Here is a 26,587-nt window from a genome sequence, read left to right as displayed (position 1 = left end):
TGATATGTAAAGTTCTCAAAGTTCATCTCATCCCATTATGTCTCTTAGCTCATTAACAAAATGACACCATCAAAGAATGAAGCAGTTGGGATTCTCAGTAGTGTGTCTGTGTGTGGGAGAGAGACAGAGGTGTTACAAAACAAGGCTTCAATTCAAAAACATGATCAAGTGTGATTTCTGTGGTGGTGTGTCCTCTAGTGGTGAGGAGTTTGCATAAAAATAAAAGTGTCTACCCTTTAAAACGGCACATGGCACAAAAATTTTAATCTATATTGCATTATATCTGCTATATAATACATCTGTTATTTACATATACAGCAATGTTGTAGCATGCATTGATTCATGAATTCATTTAGAATTACAATGACCACAACGCACTGAAGGGAAAACTTCAAAATCAGGTCAATGCCCATTACTTTCATTTTACTATTCAGGCACCACACCATACATACATTAGACATCACACCACATCAAGAAGATGTTCAGGATGTCATAATTTTGTTAAAATCTTGTGAAATGAGTAATCAAGTCATGTTATGTCTACCCGCTGGATGTTAAAACAGTCATATCAAGTTCAAGTTTTAAAGTATATTAATTCATCTTTAGCACAAGGCATAAAAATATGCAGTGGTAAAGGTGAAGATTATTGTCCATCAAGGCCCAAGTGATTATTTGGCCACATTCTGACCAAACATTAAGATGTGAACAATGCATTTTAGCACTTTTAGTCAGTAAGTTGTAGTAGAAGGGCTGTAATTGGTCGAGCTGAACTGGGTCAAGAATACTGCTGGGTGAATTTCTGATGGAATTCCTTCAGTTTGTTGAGCAAAATCTTGAGCTTGTCTGTTGGAGGAAGGATGGTCATCCTGGTGAAACAAAAAAACACAGAAGAGGAATGGAGAGGATATAAATAGAGAAGTCCTATTTAATGTCAGAATATATATACAATACCTGTCGAAAGTTTGTAAACATTAGGATTTGTTAATGTTTCTTATGCTCACCAAGACTGCATTAAATGTTTTCAGTATATACATAAATGTATAAATTATATATAAAATGCAGTATATACATAAATATATAAATTATAAAGGACAAAATTTACAAGAGAACAGAAATATTTATCATTCTGATTCTGATATTTTGCAAGCGAAAACAAAAGCACTGAAATATTTTTTTTCATCTCATTTTGACAGGCTACATTTTTTGCAAATATTGCATATAGCCTCTAAATTCTAATAATTTCTTATATGTTGAGAAGCTTGGACAATTTGCAAAATAATTATTTGCTAATTATATGTTAATACTTTACTATAGTCAGGGGTGAATAATTTAATCAGTTGTTTATTACTCATGCAACAATCCATATTTCTGTTATAATTTTTATGTGGTCTTATGAATGTTACCTTCTGCAACCTACTTATTTTACAGATCTCTGCACTAGTGTTAATTTCTTCTGTTTCTGACAGAGTTGATCATGTTTGACAGATAATATCATAATATTTTTGCATGTTCCTTAATAAGTTATCCTGTAAGCAGATATTGCTATTTAAACAAACAAAAACGGAAAAAATAAATATAGAATAAACCAAAATTACTTCAAATCACTTCTGCAAATATGATAAAGCTACCACTGACCCCAAACTGAATATTCCTACTTTATTAACTTTCTAAAGAGTCAAATTAAGTGAAAAACACAGATTTAATAACGGCTTATAATAGCTGGATTTGGCAACACAGAGCCCACACTCACAACTCTCTGAAGACTTGTTCACTCCAGCAGAGTCTCACAGAGATCATTGTCATACCATGGACGCTAAACATTTTTGCAAACTGTCTTAAGTGAATTATAAATGTCTTGCAGACATTCATATGAGTAGTTTAACAGCAAATTAATCATTCAGAGAACAAATTTTATTTCTGAACATGAAAGATTTATGTGATCTCATTGCTGGCTACGGGCCTGATTCCAACAGAGGAGACCTGATTCAAACATCAAACAAACAGATGCAAAGACTAGATCCATGGAAGCTATTCATTTTTTTATCTTTACATCTTATTTTTAATGTAAGAGCTGGCATGAACTTGAGTGTGTGAGGCGATGTCAGCAATCTGTTCATTGTGCTGCTGGATGTTGTGAACTAGTATTAGTATTCCAAATATTTAAAATGTATTAATTTACCAATGGGCACACTATATTGTACAGCATACATACACATAAAAAAAAAATATATATAATAATAATAATAATAATAATAAAAACTAGGGGCTGTGTATTGGCAAGAATCTGGCGATACGTATCACGATACATGGGTTGCGATACGATTTTTTGCGATACATTGCAATACTGTAAGCAAGGCGATAGTGGAATCTGCATTTGCAATAATCAGTCCTTGTAACATTCAACATTTTTGAACCAATTTTTGTGCAGTATGAGTAAAGGGGAATCAATGAAAGTGCTTGCAGGATCCTTTAGTTAAATGTATAATACATCCATCCATCATCTTCCGCTTATCCGGGGCCGGGTCGCAGGGGCAACAGTCTAAGCAGAGACACCCAGACTTCCCTCTCCCTAGCCACTTCCTCCAGCTCTTCCGGGGGAACCCCGAGGCGTTCCCAGGCCAGCCGGGAGACACTTGTATAAAATTGTCAGAATTAAATAAATAAAAAAACTTAAGTCACGGCTCACATCGCATTTTATTGGCCATATTATTTTCCGAAATAATGAAGGCTAAAATGCCTGTAGTCTAAAGCAAAATGTTTCCAAACATTATAAAAACAGTTATTAGTTTCTCTCCAAAACAAATCCTCTAAAGTTAAGGCTATGAAAATGTCAATCCAAAAACAAATTAATAAGGTGAAGCTGATGCCTTTGTTTAGTTAACTTTGGATACATTTTTTATTTTAATACTGTGCAGTGCACTAAATTAACATTCGAGAGATGGTTCAAGTCAGTGCTCAGTAAATGATAAGTTTATAAAAAATTAGTTGTGCATCCACTTATTATTAGTGTGACATTTTAGCATGCAAATCAAGGGGAAAACTCCAAGATATCGGCCCTAAAAATCGGCAGCACATATCGGCCATCGGCTGACCCTGACCTCTAAACATCAGCATCGGCATCGGCTATAGAAAAACCCTTATCGGTCGATCTCTACTCACAAGTATCAATATTTTCTTACACCCTTTATAAAAACTACACAGCCCTGAAACGGTAGCCTCTGGTATTGCAGGAATACATGGCTTATTGAAAATGCACATTCATTCTCCGCCACCAAGAGGCGTTTTCGGAACGGCAAAAATATAAGTTTCCCTGGTAAAGGCAGAACACAATGCAGCAATCTTGCAGCACTTATATTTATTAAATGAAAACATAGTCTTTTGAGGTTTAATCATCACATTAAGGCATATCACAATTCTGGCCTTTCCATTCCCAAATTTAAAACCTCCTGAAATTATAATTAAGATTTTCTTATACAGTTTAAGACTTTTTATGGCTTTAACTTAAATTAAATGTAAGGACCTACTAAAACCCTGTAATAAAGTCAGCATGAAAAGAAAATCCAAACTATCTATTTTCTAAATGCATGTTATGGGTGAAAGTGAAAGTGAAACTGGGTATTATGGGTATTATAGTGACCACTTCATTGTGCTTGTTTCATTTAAAAAAATAAAAATCTCACCCTAAATCTTTTTCTTTTTCTTAATCCATTTCACCCCAAAACAAATACTTTTAAAAAGCATCAAATCTCTTGAGGACACACACACCTGAAGTGATAAGTGCCTTCTCGTTGACCAAAACCACTGCCAGGAACGAGACAGATCCCAGTCTCCTCCAGAAGTTTCATGCAGTAGAACATGTCTGGAGCCTGACCCTTCGCCTGTATTCACACACACAACAAGCCATGAACTAAGTGAACTAGACCAAGCTGAAGACAAAAAACAAGTGACACAAACCGACCTTGGCTGCGTTGATGGCACGTTCAGGTAGAGTGATACAGGGGAAAGAGTACATGGCTCCCTGCACAGGGTTGCAGCTGATGCCTGGCACTGTATTCAGAATCTCCTCAGTCAATTTGGCTTTTTCAGCCAAGGCACTCAGAATGGCTGTCCGTTCCTACACAAGACAGAGGAAGAGGACTGACAAAAGGAAGAAGACTGGGATACTAGCCAATACGGTTAAATGGATTATACATACAGCTAACTGGGAGCGAAACCCAGGTTTTCTTGCAGAAACATGGGAAACAGTGTACAGCAGTTGAAAACTATATCTACTTCTGTCCTATCTACCATCTTTTCTTTCACATTTAAATCACTAAAAATGAAAATTATGTCATCATCTACTCGTCCTCATGTCATTCCAAACCTGAATAATTTCATTTCTTCAGCAGAACACAAAATATTCAGAAAATTTCCTCTGTTTTGAATGTTTTTTGGATTTTGGTCTCTGTTATCATTTGTGTGTGTATATATATGGTCAAATGTTTGGAATAATTAAGATCTTTTAACATTTTTTGGAAGAAATCTCTTATGCTCAACAAAGCAACATTTATTTGCCCAAAAATGCATTAATGATGTGAGATATAATTATAATGTTTTCTACTGTAATACACTTTATGTATTCCTGTAATGGCAATACATGGAATTATGCATTAAGATTCAAAGGAAACATTTCTTAGAATTATCAATTCTTAAATCTGCTTAAATTTTTTGGGGGAACTGCGATACACTGCCGTTCAAAAGTTTGACCAGTTCCTGTGATTTTGGCGTGTTTAATGAAAAAAGTCTCAGGTTACTAATGTAACCATGGTTCCCTGATAGGAAACAAGATACTGCGTCCTCTAAGGGGACACTTTGGGGAACACTTTATAGGGGCCCGTGTCTGAAGCATACTTTGAAAAACGCCAACGTGTTGGCCGGTGACAGCCTCTGAAGTCAATAACAGGGCGACTATAAATACTCGCCCATAGGACCTGTCACTTATCTTCTTTGTGAAGCTTGCGTCCTGAAGCATGGCAGGGAGCTAGAGGACGCAGTGTCTCGTTCCCTCTCAGGGAACCATGGTTACATTCGTAACCTGAGACGTTCCCTGTCAAGGGAACTTCGAACTGCGTCCTCTTAGGGGACACTTTGGGGAACAGTATACCCACGCCGCCATGATGAGGGGAGTGCAGGCCAGAATCATGCCAAACACTAAGTACCAACTCTACCATTTCACCGGGATTCGCCCCTGGGACGGTTCGACGGCTGTCCGTGACATTATCCCTTATGGCCAAAGGCCTAAGCTACATACCCAACTTACCTGTAGGGTCTCCTGTAGGCTTGGAATCACGAAAGATTCCTTTAAAGGGATACGACTAAGAAACTAGCATGTCTTTTACCAAGTCTTGCCTGTCACACAGGGGCTACAGTTCTCTAGTAGCAACGCCCTGTTCTAGATAGGTATCAGAGAATACCTGGGTCGAGTGGCGCCCAAGATGAACAGGGCTTTAACCGACTTAAGAAAGGGCACGAAGGCCTCACCATATAGGATCTTAGAAAGAACGCAGAGTACTAGCGTGCGAACTTACCACAGTGTGGATTTCAGAAAGTGTGCTAAGACTTCACGTGCACACTTACCATAGCATGGAATTAGAAATACTGAGGGGCTCTCGTGGCACTCTGATAGAGCAGCTCGTAGATGGAATGGCCCAGGAGCAGAGCAATTGGAGGAAGAAATGTACAGATGAAGCTTCGGCCACACCTGTACCATGGCGTCCAGAGGAAAAACCGATCTACCCAAGTCTGGCCAACCTCTCTAACTCTGCTTCATTACCTTGGTGCGAAGGCGCTATTCCCCTATCCTCATCCCCTGCCTCAACAGGATGTCTGCTCTCACAGTGCATCTCAAAATCAGTATGTAGTACTGGAGCGCTCTGGCGAAAAAAACGAGAATTCAGTCTCATATAAGAGGAGGATTCCGAGCTCAGAGTAGCACTCTTATAGGCGACCCTTTTTCTTTTGGAAAAGGGGAGCGCTGCTAAACTACCACGAGAATTGCCCAAACAGCCCCTCATGTTGAGGGAAGCGATGCTTGAGGCGTATAACAAAGACACACTGGTTGAATGAAGCCCAAGGTACCCAGGGCTAATCATCTTAAGAAAGGGAATGAAGCAGAGCGCGTAACCCAAACCGTACAGGATTTCAGAAAGTGCGCAGAGTCTTGCGTGCACACTTACCACTTAACGTGGATTACAGACAGTGCGCAAAGTGTTCACGTGCACACTGATCACCATGTGGTTTTGAGATAAGTACACAGGCTTAGTGTGTACTGAAAGGTTCCTAAGCATCGCAGAGGCGCCGGCTCGCACCGGAGAGGCCAGCTCCAATTTTCCAAACCTCAAACGAGGGGAGCATCACCTGAGGCAGTACATACAGAAAGACTTCCGTAACTACCACCTCCACCTTCCCATTCGACGTCACTAAACGGCCAGGAGACCCCTCAGGGTGACCTGGCCGGACATCCATGAAATTCCCTGCATTGCTGTGGCAGTTCTAATGATGAGCCAGGCTCCTCGGGAGGGGGTGTGGGATGGACAACCGCAGCGCGCCTGCCTCCCACATGCGGGTCCCACTCTGCGGTGGGTGCCGTGCCCCGGGGGGGGGTGGAACCCACGCAGCGTGGCCTCCTGCCGAAAGCCTGTCATCTTGGCCACCTAATACCAGAGCACAAGGCCGGAACTGAGCACTGTAAAGGAAACTCACAGAGTTTGTTAGTAGAACAGTCAATGAAGACGAAGAAGATAAGTGACGGGTCCTACGGGTGTGTATTTATAGTCGCGCCGGTAATGACGTCGGAGGCTGTCGCCGGCCAACACGTTGGCGTTTTTCAAAGTATGCTTCAGACACGGGTCACGACGAGGTGTTCCCCAAAGTGTCCCCTAAGAGGACGCAGTTCGAAGTTCCCTTGACAGGGAACCTCAAGCATGTGGTCGCTCATTTGAAATACTCCAAAATTCATTAACATCAGATGTTAAGAATAGATTCACATGTGGATGCACATGTTGTGGAATTTCTCTCATGTGCTCATTAATACAGCAGCTACTAATGAATGAAACCCAGTGTCTTGAAAATAATTTTTCCTATAACCAGAGTCATACACCACCATTTTAGTTTGTCTGCTTGCTGTGGTAAAAAATCTGCAATATGGAAAGATAGGCACCTTGATGAAGGTTTGGTAGGAAGGTTCTCCAGGCTGAGGGGAGTTGACAACCAGATCCATGAGGGCTTGTCCAGGTGCAGGCGGGCACAGACGCACTGAGACCAGCTTGGTGAGCTGAGCCTTCACCTCTGGGTCCATGTTGATGACCTCCATGTATCCTCCTCGAAAACCACATCTGAAAAGTGTGTGTGTTTATTTATGAATGTTAGAAATGAAAGTACATTGAATGGATTGGATGAACGTGCAAGTATTCCTATCTGAAATTAAAAGTGATAAGCGTGTCCTCACTCTCCCATGTAGCACTTCGAGGTGGAGTGGAATGATGCCAGCTCTACTTTGCTTGAATACTCTGGACCCATCTCAAACAGCACTTTCTTGAAGGAGTGAAACTCACAGCCTTCTGCATACACATTATCTTGATACACCTATGAAGGAGACGAGCAGTAAGAGAAATGTTTAGTGCTTGTAAAGAAAACATGTATAACTATTTAAGGGTGCACTTCTCTGCCTGTAGATGCTGATGCTAGGGGTGCACTTGATGTTAATACAGAGTTTATAGAATTATATAATATGGTGTAAACAGTATCAACTTACTTCATCAGCCATTAGGAAGAGGTTTTCTTTGGCTGCAAATTTGATTACATCTTCAATACATTGTCTGCTTTGTACCTGACCTATTGAAAGAATGTAAAAAAATATTTATAAAATGGAAAGAAAACTTATAAATCATTTTAAAAAGATAAGAAAAAAAATGGGCAGATGTAATTAAACTTGCACATTAGTTATTAAACAATGTTTTGGTTTATTATAGCATGCAGAACGTTTTGCTCACCAAAGCTGCAAAATTATAGTGAAAATTTTACTGCAATTCAAAACGCAAGCTTTATATTTGAAAATATTTTTGGGTAATTTATTCATATCATACTGTCATTACACCGGCTCACCAGTGGGGTTGCCAGGGTTGATGATGCACAGTACACGGGGGATGCAATGCTCCCTGGCTGCCTGTAGAGAGCGCTGTAGCTCACTAATGTCTAGACTCCAGCACTTCTCCTCATTCAAGTAGTAATTGACCTGAACAGCACCCAGCTCTGCTATAGATGCAGAGTAAAGAGGGTACTGAGGAATAGAAATCATGACCCCTGTCCGTGTACGACCTTCCCCAGCGGTCAACAGCTTCAGTATGGTCTAAAAGACAACAAGAAATAAGATGACCATAAGTTATAAAACTACATTTCTACATTTCCTCGGTTGTTGGGGTCTTATCATGTGGTTTCTAAATGGTTGTTTACATCTAGAAGGCTCAATGTAAGATTATGGGATTTGTTTTTAATGTAAAAAACCTTAAGTCTGATATATTGAATCATGAATTAAAATAAAAGCTGTACTTATATGAAATAAGTATACTGGATGTAGCAGAGCTGAAAACTGGTGGACTGTTTCTGAGTACACAAGTTCAGTGTACAGAGAACCGTGTTTGCGTTTGCCTGACGCACCACAATGCCGTCACTGGCTCCTGTCGTGAGGTAGATGTTATCAGGATCGGACGGAATACCACCGTCACGACGCTGTATGTAGTTTGCAACATCGTGTCTCACACAGTCAATGCCCTGACTGGTTGTGTACGCACCTGAGAGAAGGAACAGACCAAAGGGATGTTTCAATATGGAATAGTTTCCTTACAACATATAATATAGCATCAAAACCTCAGAGGACTTTTGGATAGTAACATATTGACTGCACACTGAGTTACATCAATGGTTTCAGTAGTGTACAATTAGTACACTTGTTTAGTTTATAATTAAGTGTTTTGGTTAAAATGTACTCATAAAAGTATATTTAAGTCCTGTAACTGGTCACCACTTTTTTTCTTCTGTGGAACACAAAACGATTATATTTTGAAGAATGTGTCAGCTGTTTTCATAAATATAGAGTCCAAAATAAAACTGGACCCCAGTGGTTCTTTTTGTATGAACAACAAAAACACAAAAAACTGACTTTTTGTGTGTGTGTGTGTGTGTGTGTGTGTGTGTGTGTGTGTGTGTGTGCGGTGTGTTATGCAGAAGAAATAATGTCAAGGTGAGTAAATTGTGACAATTTTCAGTTTTTCAGCATTTTTAAAATGAAACATTAAATTAAAACTGACCATATTTACTTTCTTAGCACATATAATTCATAGCCTTGCTGTAAATGGTACATCAGTGCACAATATTCCAAAGGAAAAAATGTAACAATTTGCCCCCTCAAAAAAAATGTTCTCGACAAATATCCAGTTTCTCTCATAAATGTATCATAAATGTATCATATTAGGTTGTCATTTGTCATATACATGTACATTTACACAAGATGTGTATCTAAAGGTATATATTTCACATAGTCTTTCACATTGTATGAGATCATACATCTGCATGTGTAATTATAAACATTTGAAGTACCTCTGCATTTGATATTTCATGCCAACTCTCATTATACACACATCACATACCGATGCTGTTTCCTCCACATGATTGCAAAATACGCCTCGCTCGACTTTTGGTATCTTCTGGAAACTTGTTGTCATCAAGTAGTTGTGGATAAGTACACAATGCCATCACCTAGAGAGAAACAAAGTAGCTTATGAGGCTACATAAAACATCTAGAAAAAAAATTGTAAAACTATTTACAAATGTAAAACTGTTGACTTTGGTTAATGCATGGAACAGTTGAAAAGCGCAGTGGACCTGCAAATGACTGGAAACGTCTACAGTAGATAATTCATTGACACTATTAGTCAGCAAAAGGAGAGGAGTCAGAGGTACCCAGGGCCGCTGCTAGCCAAATGGGTGCCCTAAGCAGGACTGTATTATTGTGGCCCCCTTCCTCAAATATGATGATGGAATAAACACCTACTATAGGGGTAAAAATAGAACTTTAATCAAATAAAAAAGTAAATGAATAAATTGTATTATTTACAAATTACAATTGTAATAACTTTATTATGACTCTAATTTATTTTATAGTCTCAAGCATTCAAAAATCATGCAAAAGGGAAATTAAGCAGTTTTACTATGATAAAACCATGGTTTATTTTTGTAAGGGGTTGTGAAATGCACGTTTTTTTGTTGAAGAAATTATAAAGACTGTGTCATCTATAGCAAAAAGGTGGCCAAAAATGAAAGATTATGTGAATATTTGAATTAAATGGTTGGTCAGTAGCCTAAACAAGGATTTGATTGTCCTGTAAGTATAACAGCAGCACTTACATGGCATTTGGCTCCCTTTGCAGGCATTTGTAATAACATGTACATAAATTGTTGATTTTGTATTTGCCTACATTATGTATTTTAACAGTGCTATTATTAACCAATCATTATTGTCTCATTGTTATTGATGGCTTAGGTCTGTTTTTATATCAACAACAACAACAAAAAATATTACAGTATATTAATACTCCTTTATAAATTATTACTGTATTTGAAGTAACAAAACCATGGTTCCTCTTCAGGAACTCGAGCTGCGTCGAGCGCTTTGGGGAAACGCCTTTGGCAAGATCAACTCTGAATATAGTGTGCAATCTGTCCAATGGAAGAGCGTGACGTCACAGGCGGGGTGACGTAGCTACCAGGAAGCCATAAAGGCACGTGCCACGCAGCTGGCTTCAGCTTCGCGTCTTTCAGCAAGCGCTCTGTGTGTGCATGTCAAAATGTCTGTCTTGTGAGTCTTATTTATTGTTGTCTGTCCCAATAAAGCAAAATAATGCCTAAGAGCAAAGCTAAGACCAGACATATGAAGGGCGAATTTAGATTGCGCTATAAATCGTAACCTAGAGACGTTTATTTGCAATTACCATGGCTACAAGAACGATGATTTGTGCTGTTATTGTTAAAACCATGGGTAATTTTTTGTAAGGGAACCCAAAAAAAACCTAAATGATTTATAATTTATTTTTATATATATTAAAAATGTATAAGGTGTGCATTGTAGCTTTATGACTGCAAGTCTTTCTCCTCAAATGCTATTGAGCTTCAAATTTGCGTTTGAGCCCATGTGAAAAAGTAGCATAATTTACATATTTGCAGTTTATTTTCATAAATATCAAACATTCAATTATAGCTGACACCTAGATGAACAATTACAGTTTTATTTATGACTGTAAGTCATTCTCCTCAAATGCTTCTGACATTAGAAAAGTTTATATACCTATATCGCATGTAACTTTAGAGATGGTCCCGTCAAGCTGTTTTTTTTTTTTTTTACTTTCTTTAGTTTTCTTTTCTCTGTGCCGGATTGCTGATGTCCTTTACCCGGGCATATATGTCCATCCATCAATTATGAACATTCAGCCGCAAACATGATGGGAGAATGGCAGATGGGAGGTGCCCTACACAGACTGAGTACTCTGCATATAGGGAGTTGCGGTACTGTAGGTAGTACTGTACCTGTCGAAAAAAGGTGATTGGCTGTTGCCCCATAGCATGAGCATCTCCGATGTTTGCTTTAATGACCTCTTCAAAAGGTTTCTTGACCCCCTGTAATAGAATAAAAAAAAACATAAATTCAAGTCATTCCATACAAAAAAAACTTGGACAAAACTCATGCACCTCAGTGTAAGAAGACAGGTGACAAATGAAAGCAGTGTGTTATAAAACTGGCTCAAAAACCAAACATGTTTGAAATCCTCCAAAAAAAAGGTCTATATATATATAAATAAATAAATTCTAAAATCAAAGTCTGTGTTCATCACACGCTAAATGATTTTCTGTTAAACCTGCCAATTGCAGCTGTCCAAAATCTGCAGACTATGGCTATGACTTTTTGCCATGATGCAAAGTTGATGGAATGCCAAGTCATTGCTAAGCAGTTGCGAATGTGTTTGCTGTGGTTGCCAGGGTATTCAGGGAGGTTGGTAAGTGGATGGTAAAGTGTTCTGGGTGGCCAAGTCAAAAGTGCTCACCAACAAGTCTCAATAGGTGTGTTTAACTTAACGCGGCACTGAAGAGACTGACTGGCATCCGACTTGAAGTAGTGCATGCCGGGTAGAGAATAGGCTGTTGACAACAATGACGTGTTTCATGCTTATTCTGACACCTCAAGTCCCACTAATGCCACATTATGCATTTTCAGGCACAGGCAAAGTTGACTACACCTTATGATATGGCCCGGGTGTGAACTGAAATGTTGGAACATTAATACTCATGGTGAAGGCTCTACCTGATTGGTTGGTGAACATTAATGTGGATTTTTTTAATAAAACAATTTTTAGGCATAGGGACTAAGCTTTCTTCTACCATCCAACATTTCAGACATTTGCAACTCAAGCTTCATCTTCAATGTGATTCTAAGGAAATGTTTTATTTTTCACCATGCAGGAAAATCCTTAAATCTGATTGCTTAGAAAAGTAACAGCAGATCATTCCTCAACTGTGCAAGATGAGTTTTGTGATTTTCATTTGACCTCTGAATTCGTCTGATCAGCAGAGGGCTAAAATGTTGTTTACGTGTCGTATCTGGCGTACAAACAAGCAGCAAGGGTCAGTTGTACTGCTGATGGCAGGGGTTCACCCAGTCCCCTTCTGTGTCCCATTCTTTCTGTTTACTCATTTCAAAAGCACTTTAACAGACTGTGCAGCTGAAGCCTCACAAACAACATCCTTGTCACTCTCGCTGCATGCTGATTGCAACACACAGGCACCTTGTTTTTCCAAAATATGTTGTTCTCTCCGGAGTGGAACACACCATTCGGACAGAACAAGATAATAAAACTTGTTTTTCTGTGATCCGAGGATTTTTCTGCTTAACAAATTACCTGCTTAAGAAAATGATAAAAGAAATCAGCGATCAGACAGAGGGAGTGAAAGCCTATTCAAACACTGAATGTGTGGGATAAAGACATTGCATTTGTGAAGTCTAGTTGTAACAAATGTGTAAATGTGTGAATTTCTCACTAGAGTGAGAGAATATCACACACCTTATAAACTATATAGGCTGTTCTACAAATGATAGAAATAATGTTTGTTTTATAAAAATCGTTATAGTCAGAGTTGCAACTTGTAAAATGGTCAAAAACCTTCTTGTAAAAATGTGTCATGAATGTGAACTCTTGCAGCTAGAGCAGGTCCTTACATGATCAGCAAGAAGGTGTTCCTGGATTCCAATCTTATACCACGCTATACAATTAGAGTCAGACTTCTAGGTGTCATGCGGGAAATTGCCAGAGCGAGAGTTGGATACAAATACAGTATATTAATAATATAATAACAAAAGTACTAATGAAACCAGAAATGTACAAATGAGATTACACAAATTCATAAAAAATTGCCACCAATTTGCAACATAGTAACAAACACATAATTGTAGCAAAATGCCATGAGAGTATATTGGGGAAACAGGAACAGAAAAAAGAAACTCTCCACACAAAGAAACTCAACCATAACACTTGAATTTAAAAAGTGCAATAGGTTCAAGCAATCAACCTGTCATAATATATTTCCGATGCCAGCTTGTAGCTGATATTACTTGTAAATATTAGTTGTAAAAAAATAAAATAAAAAAAAAACCTATATAAGATATAGAAGAAGATATTTTGAGAAATGGTCACCAAAACGGTCTGATTACCAGCTTTCCTAAAAAATAATTTTATCTTGTATTCCTCAGTAGAAAGAGAGTCATACAGGTTTTGAACGATATGATACAACTTTTCATTTTTCATTTTTAAAACTCACGTTTTAAACTATTTAATATGTCCTAATAACCGTTTGAAACTCCCTGAACATGTTTACTCTGCTGGCTAACACATTTATACATGGTTTGTAAATTTCTTTTATTTCTCATTTGTCCTTTGAATTTGAGTTGGTTGCAGGAAATCTTTTAGTATTTGACAAAATCTTGTCAATATCAAAAATCAAATGTTTTCTATCACAGTACCCGGTTGTTCTGACAGTGTAGTTTATTCTTCACACTGTTCTACATTTAACGTCCTGTTTTCTTCAAGGTGTTACTGAAATGAACTGAAATTAACTTTGTCTATTCAGCTATAATTAAGCATTTCTGGAGTGAATGTCTAAAATGACACTCAACCTATGTGTATAATTTGGAACATATGCTGTGTAATTAAAGTAGAACAGCAATGAGAGCTAAAAAGAGTTAAAAAGAAACAAAAGCCATGTAGTACACACCAATATATTTCTTATTTCACAATAGGCATTCTTGCAAAAGAGTTCAGCATGCTATATGTGTGTTATACTGGCTTAGTGCTGAAATTGTACTTGCACTTGATTATGGCTCTTTCATTCTCTCACATGTCATCCTCTCTCTCAGGCTCCAGCTGTTTTGAATTCAACAAACAACAGCGGTGTGCCCAGTAGTTGGTACGGGTGGGACTGGATTGCAAGCTGCACATCTGTGTCTCATTATGGCGAGACTGAGTCTCTGTCCAACAGAACCAGCTGCATCTACCAGAAACTCCCACCTCCCCCAAAAAAGACTGAAAGCATTATTTCCCATATCTTTAGCTATTGGCCACAAAGGGAAGATGGTTGTAAATGGCAGCCAATCAGATGTAGCTGTGTGTCTACCGCCCATGAAGGAATGACACCCTTTAATCCTGTTTGAGCAGAAGGTAAATGGTTTGTGTTGGAAAGAGGTATTCAGACTTGTAAAAGTGAGTCACGCTGACTTCCGCAGTATTAAGCATGAGGGACAGTGGGTCAGATTTCACAAAGCATTTCTGTAGTTATTACAGCTGGCTTTGCCCTACGTTATCGCATAACTGCCATTCGTTTAGTCAACATATGACTGATGATCTGCATTTTTATAGCAGCATATCCATTAAAGATATAGTGCAGCATATAAAGTGCAGTTAAAAAAAAAAAAACATGGTAACTATAATTGGTGCAAAAGGTGTTAAACAAACTGCAAGATTAAAAGGCTAGTTTAAATTAAATGTTAAAAAATACAAAAATGAAAAAATTTTGGACAACACAATTTTACACTTTAGGGCTGGGATAAACGATTATTTTTTAAACGATTAATCTAGAGATTATTTTTTCGATGCATCGATTAATCTAACGATTAATTTTTTCAGACCGATTCAATTTTGATTATTTCCCAATTAATTGACTACTAACAATTTATACATGTTGATTTACATATCTGAATGAAAAAAAAACATGAATTCCTTAACATTGCAATATATGTTTATTGCTCTTAAAATTACAAAATAAAAGACTGACTAACAATGCATTACTTTGGACTTGTATAGAGATGGCATTCAATAAAACCTTGAAGCCTTGAAAACACATAGCTTACTGAAACAAGCTTACTGAACACATAGGGCCTAGCTTACTGAAAAGTTCTTCTTTTAGATGAAAATAACAACAACTTGATGTCTAGCATTCAATAAAAAAGGTCACCCAAAATACTTGTTTAGAGCAATTGAAAGAATACAGTAACCAATGTAAACTTGAGGGCTTTAAGCTAATACAGAGAGTGCTTTGCCAAAAAAAATTAAAAATAAAAATTAACAGTGGGAGCCAGCAGCCATGGAGAAAAAAAAATATCCGAATGCTCCATGTGAATCTTTGGTGTTCCGCCCTTTTTCTATCGTGTCTAATGATTTTGGTTAAAGGGGGGGTGAAATGCTATTTCATGCATACTGAGTTTTTTACACTGTTAAAGAGTTGGATTCCCATGCTAAACATAGACAAAGTCTTTGTCACAAGTTTCGGAGAGTTTTTTTCGAATATGGGTCTGTGTGACGTTAGATGGAGCGGAATTTCCTTATATGGGTCCTAAGGGCACTTCTCCCGGAAGAGCGACATTCACTGATCAGAGCGAGAGCGAATTGTCACAAAAGAAGTGTGTTTTTGGTTGCCAGGGCAAGACAACCCTGCACAGATTACCAAAAAAAAAAAAAAACTGAATTAAGGGACCAGTGGATGGAGTTTATTTTTACAGAGCATCAACAGAGTTTTGCAAGTGTTTTTGTTTGTTCCCTGCATTTCGAAGATGCTTGTTTTACAAACAAGGCCCAGTTTGACGCCGGATTTGCACATCGTTTATTTCTAGGGCCGGGACTCGATTAAAAAAATGTATCTAATTAATTAGAGGCTTTGTAATTAATTAATCGCATTTTAATCGCATATAAATATTTGAACTGAGAACAGTGAGAAGTAATTTTTTTTTCACATGGATTTATAATATACCATTGAATAATGACTGAATACATAAGCTTAAGAAACAAAATATTGTTTATTTTTGTTCAACCAAGTCTACCATACCAGTGCAAATTTTGCCATGAAGTGTAGCAATAGCATATTTAGAAACAATTTAGAAATAGTACATTTCAGAAATTCAGGAAGCTTATAGGTGCTGGAACCTTCTGTAAAGTGTTTTTTTTTAAAGTAAAACACAATACTGTCAATTACATTCAGAACATTGGAAACACTGACTATTAGAAAACATTTCTCTGTTGCTTCAGAGGCCATAACATACTAAGTCCAACTCTCAATAACCTTGGCCAAAACAATAAAGAGTTCAACATAAACTGTTGCACCAACAAAATAATACATAGTTCAACATAAAGTGTAAAGTCCACGCTAGCTGCTATATGTTTTGCGTTGAGGTGATACTTGAGGCTCGATGTGCTGCAGTGATATGCGAACGCTAGTTGGTGCTCCAGTATAATCGGTCCGCCGAAACTCATCCAGTGAGAAACGTTCCGCGGTGCAAAAATAAGTTATAAAAAATGCGGGAAATTATTAATTAATAAATTAATTAATCTTAGTTAACACGTTATAATAATTAGAAGCATATCTCCCACATGTGCGTTCAGATCAGGGTTGCCAGGTTTTCACAACAAATCCTGCCCAGTTGCTTCTTAAAACTAGTCCAAAACTAGCCCAATTGCGTTTCCGGGAGGTTCCCCGATAAAAATTGCTTCCCGGGGTTAAAATATACATTTTTGGGAAGGGTTTCCCTGGTAAAATTAGCATTTTTGGGGCTAAATATCACATTATTGGTATTGGGATTGCTTCAAACCGCGGACATGAAAAACAACCACAGACTTGGAAACACTGGTTCAGGTGGAGCGGCAGTTACTACACAGAGCCGTAGTCTACCGACAACTACCACAAAATCGCTTTCAAAATCGACAAAGAATCACCTGCAATTTTAACATCGATTTTGTGTAGATTGTCAGTGAATTACGGCTCGGTTTAGTAAATGCCAACCAGTGTTGCCAAGTCTGTGGTGGTTGTTTTTCATGTCCGCGGGTCACAGCGACCCCAATACAAATAACGTGATATTTAGCCCCTAAAACGCGAATTTTACCAAGGCAACCCTGCTAAAAAACGTATATTTTAACCCCGGGAAGCAATGTTTTATCGGGGAAGCGGGATTGGGCTAGTTTTGAGAAGCAACTGGGCAGGATTTGTTGTGAATACCTGGCAACCCTGATCTGAACACACGTGCTGGAGATATACTTCTAATTACAGGAGTGTCTTTACTGATGAGATGTACATGAAAATCGCATTAGATTTTTTGCACAGCCCTAACATAGAGACGTCGTTGCTGCTGCTGCTCTTGTTAAATTTCAGCCTCTGGATCTGATTCTGGATCATAAATATACGCTGAATCTGACTGTTAGCCATGGTTTGTTTTGGTTGATGGTTTTTTCCTCACGGTAATGTCACAGCTTCTAAACGCTCTCAACGCAAAAGAGTACTGGCGCTCGTGATTCTTTAGCTCCGCCCACACGTCACGCCTCCAGGCGCTTGTGTTTTTCCGGGAAAAATCGGTACAGACTTTCTCTTATAAATATAATAAAACTAAAGACTTTTTGGAGTTATGAAGGATGCAGTACTACTCTATAGGTACTCAAGATTAACAGGATATTGAGTGAAAACGAGCATTTCACCCCCCCTTTAATATGCACGAGGGAGAGAGAGAGAGAGAGAGAGCAAGACAGCGCTCGTGTAGTTTGAAGACTGTGAGTGCGCGAGCACACGTGAAACTTTGGTGTTTCGCCCTTTTTCTATCGTGTTTAATGATTTTGATTAATATGCACAAGGGAGAGAGAGAGCAAGAAGCGCTCGAGTTGTTTGAAGACTGTGAGTGTGCACGTGCAGACGGGGCTCTTTCTTGTACGTGCCCTGTCATTCTACATCACTCACCGATCAAATAAGGCTTTGACAGCCGCCAAAAAAAAAAGATCAATGCAGAAAAACCCCTGGATTGGTTATATAACGTTGGACAGAATGTTGATCCAGCCATCGCGTTTTGCAAACGTTTTTTAGATAAATAAAAACAGGTTGACGAATCAATGCGCATATTTTGCGGCGACGTCATCGGTGACCTCGACGCGTTGTCCCAGCCCTATAGAGCATCACAGTCCCGCCCACAGCTGGTGCCGGAAGTAAAAATTCAATGCAATTTCTGCATTGGCATTTGGGGTATAAGCCATAAAAACGTAACCATACATGGTAGACTTAAAACCAGCTACGGCTGTACTAAGCGATAGTATATGCTCATATAAACGCAAAAGGATCATGGGGCACTAACCTTGTCTTGATATAAATGCCTTTTATTCGCGATGTCTTGGCTAAGTACTTCATTACCCACAATGCTGAACAATCCCAGAATCCCACAGTGATGCATCTGATTGGTGAAGCTCGTGTAACCGTCTGGTTAAACCCCGCGAAGGTCCGTGAAGACTGAAGACCATTAATAAAAAAATAAAATAAAATAAAAACCTGTGTTGCATTTTTGCACGGTAGACTTATCAGTGCAATCATGATCTCCATGGCTCCCATGAGAAAATTCACTGGAGGAAAAAGTTTACTTTTTAACATTTTTGGTTGCGCACCTGTTTTTGTTATTTTTTTTGTGTACACCACTTCACTCCAGAGAAATTTTACTATATTTTTTCCCCTATTTTTTTCTTATAATAATAATTATGTAATACATTCCGGGTGTGACTTTTTACTGTTGTGTTTTTAAGGAAGTCGCCAGTTTCAGTTCCAGCTCCAGCAAAAACCAGCAGTGGATATTATATTAGAAAGGCTCTACTATTGATGTTGATTATTGATTACCATACAGATGGACACAAAGCTAAAAGTCCTTGGCCTAGACTAAGAGCAACAAAACTTTAATTCTGATATATTCTGTATGAGCTATGCAAAAAAAAAAAAAAAAAAATCTGGAACAAATTATGAATGGCCATTTTATGAATAAATGCTAATTGTTTACAGTAAGGTGTCCACTGAATGTTAATAAGCATATGCATACTGTGCACTGTGCATTTCAATGATACACTCACTCTCCTGTTCCTGTGCCCCTAACTCCTTTAAAAAACCTCATCTTTGGACTTCAGAAAATACCACCGCTGGGCATCGAAGTCTATTTTCCTGCAGAGTTTAGCTCCAACTGAATCAAACAGATCAGACTATAATTGTCTATTGTAGTCCTGAAGACTTTGGTTAGATTTTTTCAGGTGCATTTGATTAGGGTTGCAGCTAAATTCTGCAGGACTGAGGACTATAAAGGCCAGAGTTGCTCACCTGTGATGTATGTTCATATACTTTGTAACTACATAGATACTATGGAGTATACTTGCTTTTGCAGTATTGTAATCTTTTACATACCAATAACACTTTGCTGAAAGACGAAGACAAACAAAAAGTGAAAGAGACTGCATCAAAGAGTCTTTAAGAAAAATAGAGGAGTGAGACGAGGTACGTAAATGAGAGAAAGCAAGCAGGAAGTCAAAAATAGATTTGCACAGTATTAGGTGAAGGCCACCTTTGTCATGCATGTCTTTGCCAGAAACCTTAAACCAATGGACCTGCAGGTGCCAAAAACTAAAACCCAGTGCATATTCTTTGCTAGATCAAGAAATCCCCCAACAGATTGTGCTGAAAAATCTTGGTTTCATTATTATAACATGTGATTCCTGGAAAACCATTCCTGTTTTTCCTGTTTTTATGACAGCAATGAGAGTAGGATGTGATTGAAATCTTTCACAATTTAATGACAAAGGACTTTAATAGAGAGTGTTGACTCATTGTTCTTGCAGCACTTGTACCTGCAGTGTCTAACCATGTGTCTGTGGCTTTGTCACTGTGACTGCTGGTACCTAGCATCTAAGCAAAAGCCTTTTTGTATGTGGCTCAGGGGCAAATTTATTTTGATTTGAAATTATTGTGTGACAGTGGTAATTTGTATAAAAACTAGATAAAATCATTGTCACACAATACTGAAATGGTTTATTTCATGCATTGTTTAGATTATCATGGGTTTAAACACTATAGGAGAGGAAGAATTGTATAAACTTGTTAAATCATCTAAACCAACAACATGTACTGTATGTTAGACCCTATTTCATCTAAGCTCCTAAAAGAGGTGCTTCCAGAAGTCATAGATCCTCTTCTGACTATTATTAATTCATCATTGTCATTAGGATATGTCCCCAAAAGATTCAAACTGGCTGTTATTAAGCCTCTCATAAAAAAAAAAACAAAAAAAAAAACAACTTGACCCCAAAGAACTAATTAATTATACAGTAGGCCGATCTCAAATTTCCCTTTTCTGTCCAAGATACTAGAAAAGATAGTATCCTCATAATTATATTCCTTCTTAGAGAAAAATGGTATCTGTGAGGATTTCCAGTCAGGATTTAGACCGTATCATAGTACTGAGACTGCTCTCCTTAGAGTTACAAATGACCTGCTCTTATCATTTGATCATAGTTGTATCTCTCTATTAGTGCTATTGGATCTTAGTGCTGCGTTCAACGCTATTGACCACAACATTCTTTTGCATATACTAGAACACTTTGTTGGCACTAATGGAAGTGCATTAGCATGGTTTAAACCGTACTTATATGACCGCCATCAGTTCGTAGCAGTGAATGAAGATGTATCATATTGATCACAAATGCAGTATGGAGTACCTCAAAGCTCATTACTAGGGCCGTTACGCTTCACGCTTTACATGTTACCCTTGGGAGATATCATCAGGAAACATAGTGTTAGCTTTCACTGTTATGCTGATGATACTCAGCTCTATATTTCTTCGCGGCCTGGCGAAACACACAAATTTGAAAAACTAATGGAATGCATAGTCGATATAAAAAACTGGATCATGAGTAATTTCTTAATGCTAAATTCTGGAAAAAACAGAGGTGTTAATTATAGGACCTAAAAACTCTGCATGTAATAACCTAGAACACTGTCTTAGACTTGATGGCTGCTCTGTCAATTATTTGTCATCAGTTAGGAACATAGGTGTGCTATTTGTTAGAAATCTTTTAAAAAAGCAGAGGGAAACGCGGAATCCAGTCATTAAAACGGAATTTACAGTTTAACGCGGAATCGCATGGAATTTGCCAAATTTTCAATGTATTAATCAAAAATAGGTCTTTGCACTTAGATCAAATCAAGATATGGACTGTAAATATTAAGCCGGAACAGTCTATTTAAATATGAATCATGCATGTTCTGCGTGTCTCTGTTAATGAAGGGCGCAGAAGCGCTTCTTCCTTTATCACACACACTGAAGCGCGCGTGACACTCGCGGTGATTTCAGCATCTGCTGTCTCACTAAATAAGGACATGAACACATGAATAGCATCTGCAGAACTGCACTTCATGAGCATTTGACCATTTGATTTGAGTAAAACTAGCGTCACATCACATAAAGGTACGTCAACCTTTCAAAATAAAAGTCTGCTTTAGTTTAAAGACAAGTATTTGCCCGAGATGTATTACTATTGTTCAACAGAATGTACATAGCCTACTACTAAAAAAAAAAAAAAATCTAACATTATTTTTTTAAGGTTTAATCACACATTTCTTCCATGTTTTATTTTTAATAGTAAATCCCCTAAAGTTAAGTTTGCTTAATTTTCAATAATTAAAAGATAAATTACATAAATATTTTATGTGTTTAATGTTTAATGTGCATCTCAGAAAATGCTTTATTTAAAACTCCAACTGTATGGCACTTAAATGCACTTAATTCATCTGTCAACTTTATTGTCATTGTTCACAGAACAAGTAAAGACAGAGAAACAATGGGTAATAATTAAATGTTTATTTTGATGTATGCATTGCATTCTATGCATTTAAAAAATAAAAAAATGAAACTTAGTTGTACATTTTTAGAGACCCAGGAGTCCTATTTTCTCTTGCATAATTAGTATTGCACTTTAATTAAGCAAAAACAAATTTTATCCGATTACTCTATTAATCAATGGAATTTTTGGTAGAATTATCCAGCCCCACATTATAATCCTCCACGTCCACTGCGTTCTCAAAACTCAGGCAATACCTAGAATATTAAAATCAACTATAGGTGGCAGATCGTTTTCCTTTTTGGCGCCTAAACTCTGGAATAACCTACCTAACATTGTTCGGGAGGCAGACACACTCTTGCAGTGTACATCTAGATTAAAGACCCATCTCTTTAACCTGGCTTGCACATAACACACTAATGTGCTTCTAATATCCAAATCCGTCCGATTTTTAGGCTGCCTTTTTAGGTTAACCGGAACCGGGAACACTTCCCATAACACCCAATGTACTTGCTACATCATTAGAAGAATGCATCTACGCTAATATTAGTCTGTTTCTCTCTTATTCCAGGGTCACTGTAGCCACCAGATCCAGTCTGTATCCAGATCAGAGGGTCACTGCAGTCACCCGGATCCAGTATGTATCCAGACCAGATGGTGGATCAGCACCTAGAAAGGACCTCTACTACCCTGAAAGACAGCGGAGACCAGGACAACTAGATACAGATCCCCTGTAAAGACCTTGTCTCAGAGGACCACCAGGACAAGACCACAGGAAACAGATGATTCTTCTGCACAATCTGACTTTGCTGCAGCCTGGAATTGAACTACTGGTTTCGTCTGGTCAGAGGAGAACTGGCCCCCGAACTGAGTCTCATTTCTCCCAAGGTTATTTTTTTCCATTCTGTCACCGATGGAGTTTAGGTTCCTTGCCGCTGTCGCCTCTGGCTTGCTTAGTTGGGGTCACTTCATCTACAGCGATATCATTAACTTGATTGCAAATGATTGCACAGACACTATTTAAACTGAACAGAGATGACATCACTGAATTCAATGATGAACTGCCTTTACCTGTCATTTTGCATTATTGACACACTGTTTTCCTGATGAATGTTGTTCAGTTGCTTTGACGCAATGTATTTTGTTTAAAGTGCTATAAAAATAAAGGTGACTTGACTTGACCTGACTTGACTTGCTTATGATTGAAGGTCAGGCTAAAACAAGGAACATAAATCCATTTGAAAAATAAAAGGCATCTGAGGCATAACTATGTTTAGTAAGCTTTAAACGTAACCTAGAGTTTTAATGCAAGCTTCGTATGGCAACAGGTTGTGAAAAAAACATTTACCTCTGGGAAATAAAAGTGTATATGTAAAGCTGAAATTATTAGACCATGTTTTTGTAAATAGAGCATGTGATTTAAGAGTGATGAATATGATTTAAAAACAAGATATCTAACACAAAATCTTCTGGTGCGAATGTGTGTTAAATGTTAGATCTGGAAGGAATAATCCAGGTTCAGCTGTTGTTTTGAAACTGTGGCAACAGATGTTTGACATCTAATATAATTTCCATGTGTGTTCTTGGAAGGTGCTGTAGTTTACTTAGATACAGCCACCAATTTAAAAAGTGGAGTAAAGACTTGACAAACAGAGATGCTCTCTGTTCCTATGACAATCAATGCTGACTCTAGACTGTGATCTTTTAAAGGGCATGACCTCAGAGTTCACTACTACTCCCAGCACCACTCATATGGCCAGCAGAAATGATGATTGTTATGAGATGTCTGTAGCCAAACTAATTATGAATGAGTAACAAAGAGTGGACTTACTCACTAATGACCGATGGCAGCCTGCATCACAAACACTGACCTAATAAATGTTCCAAAAAATGGAGGAAAAAGAGTGACGGAGAGACATACTTTTTGTTGTTGGATTACCTAATCAAAGCTTTTGAATTGCAACCCACTTCTAAAAGTGTCTTTGTGATGAGCCTCAAGCACAACAGTAAAGATGTTTACTAGAAGAATGAAATTGCATCTTTTTCCAGTAAGAACTGTAGAAACAGCCAGTTTATGATCAAAGGGGTTAAGTGAACATGCACATGAAAACTTTTGTCAAGTAACCTAAAATGTGCTTTAGTAAAATTGTTATATTCAAAAACAGTATTTAATACTAGCCTGACAAGACTGCTACCCCAAAAGTAATCTGTAATTCAAATCACACACACACACACAAAAAAAGAAAAAAAGGAGAAGCTATTTTCACTTCAGAGCGAAGGTTAAGATGATGTCACATAAACACATTATTATTATTATTCCAGATATGCTTTCTTCCAGACTGTGCGCAAGAGAATTACAGGATGCTTGCAGAATTTACAGCCTGTTTAAACTTTCGCGTAATGTAATGCAACTTTGTTTGCGAGGATGTAATCAATGCTGCTTATACCTCTTTCAGCTCCTTCTCAATCTGCACCGCACGCTGAACGATTGGACCGCGGACCGCGTAGTCAACTTTCTTCACGTTGGGGTTCATGGTGTCAACGGTAAGCACTTTCCCCAGACGGGGTAACGCTCCGTTTTCGGACATCTTCTGGTGTAGATGTTCTCTTTGGGCCGCCGGGAATGCAGAAAGATTCCTATGAGGAGAAGAAAGGGAAAGCAGCGGAGAAAAGTTCAAGACCCTGTCTGGAACCTTGGGGTACACCGCCGTGTAAGCCTCACATCTCCCCCATTTCAAAACGCTCACGGTTCTGTTAGATAACATTTTTATAAACAGATACAAGCGAAGCAGGTTTCTGATGCAGAGCTTCAATTTGGGTTCTTAAACTTTGGTTGTTTGGTTGCACGTTTGCTTACGCGCGTAATAAACCCTAGACATATCTACTCAAGAAGACCTTTGGACTGTGTATAAGATAGCCTAGTGCAAGATTTCATAAGAAGCACAAGCAACTGCTGACCCCCACTAAATCCCCACGCCTTTTTTTTTTATCTACTGGGCTCACAAACAGTACATACAGAGTTTCTCTAGTTACTTTTCCATGACTGCCAACCCCTTCTTAAATGGGGAGTTTTATAGCCCGTACCTCGTCCCGATAATAGGCAATTACGCACCAGAAGTGTAGAAAGGGAGGACTCCTCGTTTACCGAGATTAGAGACAGCAACGATCGACCCGTGTCAGGCGTGTGAAGCGTCTAATGCGGATCCAAACTTTGACCGGTTAAAACTTCCCTTCACATTGAACCTCCTCCCATTGATCCAATAACTGTGAATAAAGCGCGCCAGCTCCTCCCATGTTGACTGAGGCTCTGTATGTCTTGCAGTACAGATGAACAAACAGTGCGATCACATTACAGGGTAGTGTGTTTTTTGAAAGAACTTTTCGGCAAAAGGCCTATTGGCAAACTTCAGGAAATATAGAGCAACTTGAGAAAATGGCAGACTTGACAATAATTTATCTAATTGTTATCAGAGACTGTGATGTTCCAGACAGCATGCTCTTCTTTATTCAACCACGTTGGTCTTATTGGAACATGTGAGAGGAGGCTGGTTGTTTGTCAAAGAGGAGATATTACAGGATATATTGTTAAAACGTTCTTCACAAGGGGAAAAAAATAAGAAAAATAAATGTTTTTTTTTTATTATTATTAATATTTTTTTTAAGAACTGTTCACAGAATAATTATTTAGGTAGCCCAGAATGGTTCTTCTATGCCACTGCAGTGAGAACCCACCTTTGGAACCTTTATTTTTAAAAGCAGGCTATTGAATTCATACTTTTAGGCAAAATCTTTAAACAAGAACTTTAACTGAGTGGTAAGTATTTTTATGATTATTAATGTAATCTAAGGCTTAAATCACTTATATCAAGGCCATTTGTCATATGTTTGTTGTTGTTGTTTAGTTTAGTTTATAACAAACTGAAACAGATATGTTGTGGAAGCTGTTTTATTTTTCATTTAAAGGGATAGTTCACCCAAAAATGATACTTCTGTCATCATTTACTCACCCTTGTGTCGTTCCAAACCCTATGAGTTTCTTTCTTATGAAGATATTTCTCAAATGAAGATATTTTGAAGAAATGTAAAAAATCGAACAGTTGTTGGTCCCCATTGACTCCAATAGCAGGAAAATGGAAGTAAATAGTAGCCACCAACTGTTTGATTAGCAGCATTCTTCAAAATATCTTCTTTTATGTTCAACATGAGAAAGCAACTTATACAGGTTTGGAACGACACGAGGGTAAGTAAATGATGACAGAAGTTTCATTTTTGGGTAAACTATCCCTTTAAGTCTGAATGGAATAAGTCTATATTTACTGGAATAAAAATTGTAACTACCA

At 38.0% G+C, this 26,587-nt stretch overlaps 1 protein-coding gene across 5 annotated transcripts; it reads right to left on the bottom strand.

The window, feature by feature from the left end:
- Positions 1-235: 235 nt before the first annotated feature.
- On the bottom strand, positions 236-25,542 carry LOC128022314 (alanine aminotransferase 2-like). 5 transcript variants are annotated; one of them, XM_052609741.1, is made up of 12 exons: positions 25,393-25,542; positions 24,695-24,884; positions 11,617-11,706; positions 9,684-9,792; positions 8,695-8,828; positions 8,143-8,386; positions 7,793-7,872; positions 7,487-7,623; positions 7,199-7,373; positions 3,959-4,114; positions 3,766-3,878; positions 236-866 (listed from the first exon to the last, which is right to left on the bottom strand). In XM_052609741.1, the coding sequence occupies exons 2-12, from the start codon at positions 24,833-24,835 to the stop codon at positions 776-778; spliced, it is 1,470 nt and encodes a 489-aa protein (XP_052465701.1). In that variant the 5' UTR covers positions 24,836-24,884; positions 25,393-25,542; the 3' UTR covers positions 236-775. The 5 variants fall into 5 exon arrangements, with proteins under 5 accessions (XP_052465701.1, XP_052465684.1, XP_052465694.1 ...); XM_052609724.1 differs by having other exon boundaries at positions 25,360-25,512; XM_052609734.1 differs by having other exon boundaries at positions 25,332-25,487.
- Between the last annotated feature and the right edge of the window lie 1,045 nt (positions 25,543-26,587).

Source organism: Carassius gibelio, chromosome A2 (genome assembly GCF_023724105.1).
Source record: "Carassius gibelio isolate Cgi1373 ecotype wild population from Czech Republic chromosome A2, carGib1.2-hapl.c, whole genome shotgun sequence".
In the NCBI taxonomy this organism is placed as follows: Eukaryota; Metazoa; Chordata; class Actinopteri; order Cypriniformes; family Cyprinidae; genus Carassius; species Carassius gibelio.
The sequence above is the reverse complement of the archived record's forward strand: the minus strand, read 5'-3'. Positions and strand labels throughout refer to the sequence as shown.